At 40.4% G+C, this 8665-nt stretch overlaps 1 protein-coding gene across 1 annotated transcript in view; it reads left to right on the forward strand.

Moving 5' to 3' along the window:
• The window catches only part of AGMO (alkylglycerol monooxygenase), a 178440-nt gene extending 174603 nt beyond the window's left edge, over positions 1–3837 (forward strand). The window contains exon 14 of the mRNA XM_042816867.1: positions 1849–3837. Coding sequence (XP_042672801.1) covers positions 1849–1929 — 81 coding nt within the window. The 3' untranslated portion in view covers positions 1930–3837. The remainder of the gene's footprint in view (positions 1–1848) is intronic.
• The last annotated feature ends 4828 nt before the right edge of the window (positions 3838–8665 follow it).

Raw genomic sequence — 8665 nt, forward strand, 5'->3', positions numbered from 1 at the left:
CAGGAATAGAAGTGATCTTTTGAGGTGAGGAATGAAATGAGTTTAGTAGCGTGTCAGAAGTACTGATTTTGACAAGTGGATAAGATCTGTTTCTCAAGCTAGCATGACAAAGACTTTTTCCACAGTCAGAAGATATTATCATTTTATGTGTACCACAATTCACATGGATCTCAATTGCATAACAGGCAAATCAGAAATGCAGATAGTTGTTTAAAATTGCTTTTCTCCTACATCAACATTGCAGTGTAGAAATAAAGCAAATCTCATGAAACAAGAAGAGCGTGTGCCTGCAGCAGTGCTCCACTCCATAGCTGTAAAACTGAGTCATGAGGTGATGTACTCAGATTTTACAAAGTACTTGTGGTAACATGGGGGGGAAAAAAAAAGTAAAATTTTTCTGAAACTCCAATAAACAAGTATTTTGGTGAGAATTTTATGAGTCTTTCTTAAAAATGAGACCTATAGCACTAAGTGTCATCAGAATTTCTAAACACACAGCCTATCCTTGGTCAGTTAGAATTAAAATCTGCAGTGAGAATAGTTGAAGAGAATTTTCCTTGAAAGAGAATTTTATCGGATTGGAGCTGTGTTATTTTCATGCTAATAACTATGCAGTGTACAGATAATTTGAGGTTGTACCTGTCCCAGATAGGTTGTGAGGGGGATCAGACTTCATTCCATCCAATGCAGAATTAGTATCTCTTAGGTATTATGGTCATTTTTATTTATATTGCACATTCAGATCTCATGTACTTTGATGAATGTGCAGATGAGGGCAGTAGTAAGTTTTGGAGCCATACATTTTTAAATGTTGAAAGTTAAATGATGTATATTTTAAAATTGGAGCTGTTCTAGTCAGTACTTTTATATTACAGATAAATCTGAGAAAATTATTAAACTTGAGTAAAAAAAAAAAAAAAAAACCTCTTAAATTTGAATTTTCTGTCCCTTCAAACAAACAAAAGAAATCACCTGGACGAAATACCTTCTAGGAAAATTGGATGTTAATTCAGTTTATGTTCAATAAACCATGACTGTCATATTCTTGAAAACTTTATTCCAAATGTGACATTTATATCAGAGCTTTTAAAACACAACATTTCACATACACATGCAAAGTGTATCATCCTCTACTTCTGTAGACAAAGCTATTACCTGAATTAGATTCAGCCCTGCAAACATTCCCACTTATCCTCAAGGGGTTTTTAGCAAGCAAACTAATAATAATAATAATTATAAAATGCAGATTTCTTATTAAACTTCACTGGCTAATGAAAAATGCACGGAACAAAGGAAAACACTATTTTTCCTAAATTATTTCAAATCAAGTTTATATCTCAACACAGCTGTTGGGGAATAAGTGTCTATCTAAAGTACTGCAACCGGGATATCTCATTTACCATAGACTGTTTTTAAGACTACTTTAGGTGTTTATATACTACCGTGCAACTTGCCATGCCAGGCATCTTCAGACATTATTTGCAAGTAAATAAAATTCAACATTTTTGCACTTACCTTCTGGCACAGAAGGTGTTATTGTCCTGTCTTATTGTATGTAATTCTGAGCACTCTAACTCCAACTTTTACTATGAAATAGAGAAGGTCATACAGGCTGCCAGTTACCATGTTTTGATGCTGTTCAGAAAGAACAAATGGAAACAAGAAGAGTAAGAGAAAAAGAAAGCATGTTTTCTTAAGGTGAATTTATCAGTATGCCTAGAATAGTCCTGTAATTTTCCTCCTTAGGAGTTTTGTGCTTTTATACACTCATGTTTACAGATAAATATAATTTTTAAAGTATTATGTACGTATAAAATGATAATGCCTATTTTAAATTTTGTGTTGTAGGTCTTGTTTTCCCTCTGCATTGCATTCTGGGGAATTCAAACTATGAGCCGGATTACTTCATCTAAAGATAAATATCTCTGAAAGAGCAAATATGACACCACTTGAATTATGGAAACAATGCTTTGGAATAACCTACGTTCCTTGGAATTAATCAGCTATGACTCCTACTGAATCATAGTCATTTTACATATGATAGAAGGGGTTTGATTTCATTTGAAGATTTGAAAGATTCATTGGAAAGTGAATTTATTTGATTTTTAAAATATTTAATTTACCTCTATTTAAATAAAATGTTCATTCATAACATATATTTTTTTTCAAAGTATCACTGTGTCACAGAAGCCATGTAAAACTAATAGGATTTTTCAGTATGTTTATTAGTAGTTAACCATATGTGAAAAGTATTTTCAGAATAGAAATATTTAAAAACATATTTGTAGTAATCTGGTATAAAGCAACCAGCTGATATATGAATATCAGTTTTTCCATAAGGGTCATGGTTTGGTGTTCCTAGCATACAGCTACTTGAGGATGTATAGTTGAGGCAAGACAATTATTGAAAACAGCATGATAAAATATCTCAAAATAGTACAAGTTGAAATATCTTCAGGGAAGTTGACGGATATATGCATTTTATAACACAGGCTTTCAGTTTGGACTGAGTTATTTAAGGAGTACACCTGCAATTGCCAACCTTAGATATGATCAAGCCAGCACTTGCACACAAGTATCCCATTGACTAATGTTACTCACATGACAAAATATTTGCAAGGCTGGGCCCTTAATTCCTCATAATTTCCTGTGGAGGTGATCTCAGGGGAGATGCACATCTTTCAGGAGCTGCTGGAAAGATGGTTTCTACTAAGATAGGAAAATTAAATACAAATGGTAAAGGGAGTCTCCAAACAGCAGGACTGGCAAAAATACTGGAGCTAGGTTGTTTTTCTTTCCTTGTGCTCTTCCAACTTCTACTTGGCTCCAGAACTTTTAGTAGTATTTAAAGTCAAGTAGCTAAAAACTGCAAGCTCTCTTGCATGCTTCAAGCTAGCAATAATACTTGAATTAAAAATGGGATTCTTTTGTTTTTCTTTTATTCCGGTTTCTTTTAGGATAGTAAGGGCATTCTAACCAACTTCACGTATGAAGCAAGCCTATTTTTAATTAATGCACCTTTTCAGTCTTAAGCCATAAAAGATGGCACAGACTATGTAACTGGATGTTTCTGGTAAGTCGTCATTCAGACATTGAAGTTATATTAATGAAATTGCAGTTTTTTTAAGTCACTCTGTATTTAGATCAAGTGACTTTTGCCCATCACTTTAGAGTCTGAAATGTTCAACTGAGGAAATTAGGTGTTTGTTCAATTAGATGTACTAAGATCTGGGCTGCAAAGTAAGGATGATACCTTCTTAACTTTAAGGCATGTTTAAATGAAAGATTTACTTGTGGATCATCTTCACTGTAAATAATGAGAAGATTAAAAAAAAAAAAAAAAGCCCCATGAAAGCAATAAAAGTAATTATATTTAAAGTACTTATTGAAAAGTTTAATTTAAACATTTACTCATAACCTGGTGTAAGTAAATGTCCATTTAAGAAATGAGTAGATACAATTGTGTACCCCTGAATACAATCTCATGATTAACATATTTGTGCAGCAGCCAGGAGTTCTACTGTTTTCTGACCAAAACTTACCATATCTTTGCCTGAATTTTCCCATCTGTGGGATCACAGTGATGGTAGTAATGATTGTGTCTCTTGCCATAATTGAAGTATGAAATTTGGATTGTTTGAATAAAAAACTATTAGATATTTAAGAAAATGGCAGAATCTGATTCCAGAGGTACAACATGATCAACTAAAGTTTTAATTTACTTCCGAAGTTGTACACCTATACTTTAAAAATTTGTAACAGTGACGTCAACATTACCTCAAAAAAAATTGAGGTGAATTTAGTGACAGTAGTATAATAAACCGAAAAATTAGTTAATATCTTCTAGTTTTTTCTTGGTCAGCTGAGGTAAAACTCCATGTGTCTGTATTTTTTTTTTTTTCTGCAATGAAGTTTCAACTTTCTTTGTTACCAGTTGTTCTTAAGACACTGAAAATCTGCATTTAAAAATCCATAGCCTTTGAAGGAAAATAGTGAAGATCTAAATTAAATTTTAAAGATATCATAATGAATTCCATTAACTTACATGAAGTAATCAAAGGAATGAGATTTCAAAAGTAAATTCAGATTGAGATACACATCTCATGCTTATCAGTTTTCAGAGATGTTTGGACAAAGCCCTCACTAAAATGCTTTAATTCAGCCCTGAAGAGGTCACACAGTTGGGCTAGATGATCTTTGAAGTCCCACTCCTAGACCTAGAATAGAACTATACTGTTCTGTATAAATCACTATTTTCTTATTCTATCATTTGCCTACAAAAAAATGACAAAATACAGATAACTGACAAATACAGAAGGCACAGTAGTTTAAGTAATATGTTATTCCAGAGACAGCAGTTGTATCTGTATGGGGTCCATTCTAATAAATATGTGAAATACAGACAGAATCACAGAATCACAGAATCACCCGGGTTGGAAGGGACCTCAAGGATCATGTAGTTCCAACCCCCCTGCCTAGCAGGGCCACCAAACACACACATTCAGATCAGGTTGCCCAGGACCCTGTCCAACCTGGCCTTAAACACATCCAAGGACGGGGCATCCACAACCTCCCTGGGCAGCCCGTTCCAGGGCCTAACCACTCTCCTTGTATAGAACTTCCCCCTAACATCCAACCTAAATCTTCCCTCCTTCAACTTCGATCCATTTCCCCTAGTCCTGCTGTTGTCAGCCCTTTTGAAGAGTTTACTCCCCTCGTGGGTGTAGGTTCCCTTCAGGTATTGATAGGCTGCAATGAGGTCACCCCGCAGCCTTCTCTTCTCCAGGCTGAACAAGCCCAACTCCCTCAGCCTGTCCTCATAGGGGAGGTGCTCCAGCCCCCTGATCATCTTAGTCGCCCTCCTCTGGACCCTTTCCAAAATCTCTATGTCTTTCTTGTACTGAGGGCTCCACACCTGGACACAGTACTCCAGATGGGGCCTCACAAGAGCCGAGTAGAGAGGGACGATCACCTCCCTGTCCCTGCTGACCACCCCTCTCCTGATGGAGCCCAGGATCCCATTTGCCTTTCGAGCTGCCAGAGCGCACTGCTGGCTCATGTTCAGTCTCTCGTCCATCAGGACCCCCAGGTCCTTCTCTGCCGAGCTGCTCTCAAGGACCACTCCTCCCAGCCTGTACGGGTGCCTGGGGTTCTTCCGGCCCAAATGCAAAACCTTGCACTTTGCCGTATTGAACCTCATTAGGTTCACCCGAGCCCAGCCCTCCAGCCTGTCGAGGTCCCTCTGAATGGCATCCCTTCCTTCCACCGTATCAACCGCACCACTCAGCTTGGTGTCGTCAGCAAACTTGCTGAGGGTGCACTCAATTCCCTCATCGATGTCATTAATAAAGATGTTAAAGAGCACCGGTCCCAAGACAGACCCTTGGGGGACACCACTTGTTACCGGCCTCCACCTGGACATAGAGCCATTGACCACCACCCTCTGTCTGCGGCCTTTCAACCAGTTTCTTACCCATCGGGTCGTCCACCCATCAAATCCACTTCCCTCCAATTTGGAGATGAGGATGTGGTGGGGGACCATGTCAAAGGCCTTGCTCAGGTCCAGGTAAATGACATCAGTCGCCTTCCCTTCGTCCACCAATGCCGTCACTCCATCATAGAAGGCCACAAGATTAGTTAGGCATGACCTTCCATTGGTGAAGCCGTGCTGGCTGTCTCGGATCACATGCTCATTCTTTATGTGATCGAGCATGTTGTCCAGGAGGATCCGTTCCATGATCTTCCCAGGCACGGAGGTGAGACTCACCGGCCTGTAGTTCCCCGGGTCCTCCCTGCTCCCCTTCTTGTATATGGGAGTGACGTGACCCTTCCTCCAGTCATCCGGGACCTCACCTGACAGCCACGACTTCTCAAATATGATGGAGAGCGGCTCGGCAACCACCTCAGCCAGCTCCTTCAGGACCCTGGGATGCAAGCCATCCGGCCCCATAGACTTGAATTCATTCAGTCTAAGGAGGCACTCTCGGACTTGCTCTGCCCTTACAGTGGGGAGGGATTTACCTCCTTGGTCCCCACATAGAGGTTTGGGGATGCAGGGTTCAGGGACGTGAAAAAGACTAGAATCCTGGCCACCAGTGAAGACCGAGGTGAAGAACTCATTCAGCACCTCAGCTTTCTCTTCATCTGTTGAAGCCAGTTCTCCTTTTAAATTTACCAAAGTAGGTACGCCCGTTTTGGCCTGTCTCTTCTGGCCAATGTACCTGTAGAAGGTTTTCTTATTGTTTTTCACGTCCCTTGCCAAGTTCAGTTCTGCCTGCGCCTTGGCTTCCCTGATCCCACGTCTGCAAGTCCGGACGGCATTCCTGTATTCTTCCCAGGTGACACAGCCTTGTTTCCAGAGCTTGTACACCCCTTTCTTCGCCCTCAGTTCTCTCAGCAGGTCCTTGCTGAGCCATGCTGGTTTCCTACCTCGCCTGCCCACTTTCTTATTCAGAGGAATGGAGACCTCTTGTGCTTCCAGGAGGGCATCTTTGAAGAGCCGCCAGCTCTCCTCAACATCCTTGTCTTTGAGGGCAGCGCGCCAGGGGATCTTGGCCAGCAATCCATTGAGTAGTTTGAAGTTTGCTTTTCTAAAGTTTAGTGTCCTGATCCTGCTCTTTGCCAGGCCCACATCGCTTGAGATCACAAACTCAACCAGGGCGTGGTCGCTGGAGCCCAGGCAGCCTCCGACCTTGACGCCTTTGATGATCTCCTCAGCGTTGGTGAGCAGCAGGTCTAGCAACGCTTCACCTCTGGTCGGTCTGTCCAATACCTGAACCAGAAAGCTGTCGTCAATGGATTCCAAGAGCCTTCTGGAGCTCTTGCAGCTCGCCGTGTGGTTTTTCCAGCAGATGTCCGGATGGTTGAAGTCCCCCACCAGGACAAGAGCCCGTGAGCCAGACATCTCACGCATCTGGAGCAAGAAAGCCTCGTCAACAGCCTCCCCTTGATCAGGTGGTCTGTAGTATACCCCTAACACCAGCTGACCTATATTAGTCCCATCTCTAATCCTAACCCACAGGCTCTCAACCTGTTCCTGACTGTTTCTCGTAGGGAGCTCCTCACAGTTTATCCAATCCCTGACATAGAGAGCAACTCCCCCACCCCTCCTACCTCGCCTATCTCTCCTAAAGAGTCTATAGCCGTCGATGGCAGTATCCCAATTGTGGGAGTCATCCCACCATGTTTCTGTGATAGCGACAAGGTCATAACTTTCCGAGTGCATCACAGTTTCCAGTTCCTCCTGCTTGTTACTCAGGCTGCGTGCATTGGTATAAAGGCACTTCAGCCGGGCTATCCGTCTCGCCACCTTTATATGGGATCTAGGATCCCCTAGAACAGCAGCATCCCCAGCATCCCCCTGCCCTACTCCTTCCCTATGCACTCTGCCGTCATTGCCCATGGAGTGCCCAGACATGAGATAATGTGTATAATGTATCTTAGAGATACTGAACTCTACAGAAGCCTTACTTTTTTTTACCTTTAAAGTCACTTCTCAGCTTGATGGGAATTTGGAAATGAAACATTCTTCTGTTCGCCAGCCCAATTTGGCCAAATTTTCTGAGGCTACCTACCACTGTGAATATCTTACATGTCTAAAAGGGCTGAGTCCCTTTTAAAAACTTGTAAATCAGTCATTAAAAGAGAGGCCAAATTCATTTCCTCTTTCCAAGAAATTTTAAACTTGTTTCCTACTTCCAAGGACTGTTGCCACTGTGTATGTTTTATCTGAAAGTATGGTACAGGAGAGGAGCAACTTGAGACAATGATTCCTATGGCTGGAGAGTCAAAGAAGCTCGTTGTATTGGATATCCCAGTATCCTGTATTTTATAGCAAAGTCTACTATGTATGTATAAACAATTCTTTGGTTACAGAATGGAATTTAGAGTTTGCCTTTACCGGAAAAGTGTCACGGACAGGCTTGTGGAAACACTCTCGACTGCATCATTCTCCTGTTAGCTATGTGATAGGTAGCTATATCTCTGTTAAGCTGCTTCTCATAGTTTTATTATAGGAACTATTTTAATTTTTAGTTACCTTAAACCTTAGATCTAGTTCTAGAACTTGGATCTAGTTCTACTGTCTCTATTTTTGAATTATCAAGAGGCTCTTCAAGCCAGCTGGCTAGTGAATTGAATTATGGATGGTTAATATATTACGTAACATTAATTGAATGAATTAAATTCTGACTACAAACATTGCTTATCATTAGGATATATCTTCTTTCCGCACATTTTTAAGATTTCATGGCTTATTTATTTGTCTACACCGTTTAGTTCCAACAATTGTAGGATAATTATATGAGAGTATAAGTGAACAAAATGTTTTTATTGTTTAACAGATGTTGTGCAAGTAACTTTTTCTTTTAGAGATCCACTGTTCTATATCTCTGGAAACAATAATGTTCTGCAAGCAAAAACCCTAGTATCACGTGTCCAAGTCAGAAACATTATAATTGCATTTATAGTATATGCAGTATTGCTTAAGACTTCAATTTGGTTTTGTTTATCTTTAAAATTCACACCTTTGGGAGAACACCAACAATCAACAGAATCTTCTTTTTCTTTCAACAAGAGATTTAAACAGTGACTTCCCGTACTCTTTCCAGCTGTTGTCACATCCTTACACAAGCCCTTGCCCAAAGTTTGTACACATCAGTATCGT

The sequence above is a fragment of the Centrocercus urophasianus genome, unplaced genomic scaffold (assembly GCF_019232065.1).
Source record: "Centrocercus urophasianus isolate 14NV4802_14NV808 unplaced genomic scaffold, USGS_Curo_1.0 seq_16, whole genome shotgun sequence".
Lineage (NCBI taxonomy): Eukaryota > Metazoa > Chordata > Aves > Galliformes > Phasianidae > Centrocercus > Centrocercus urophasianus.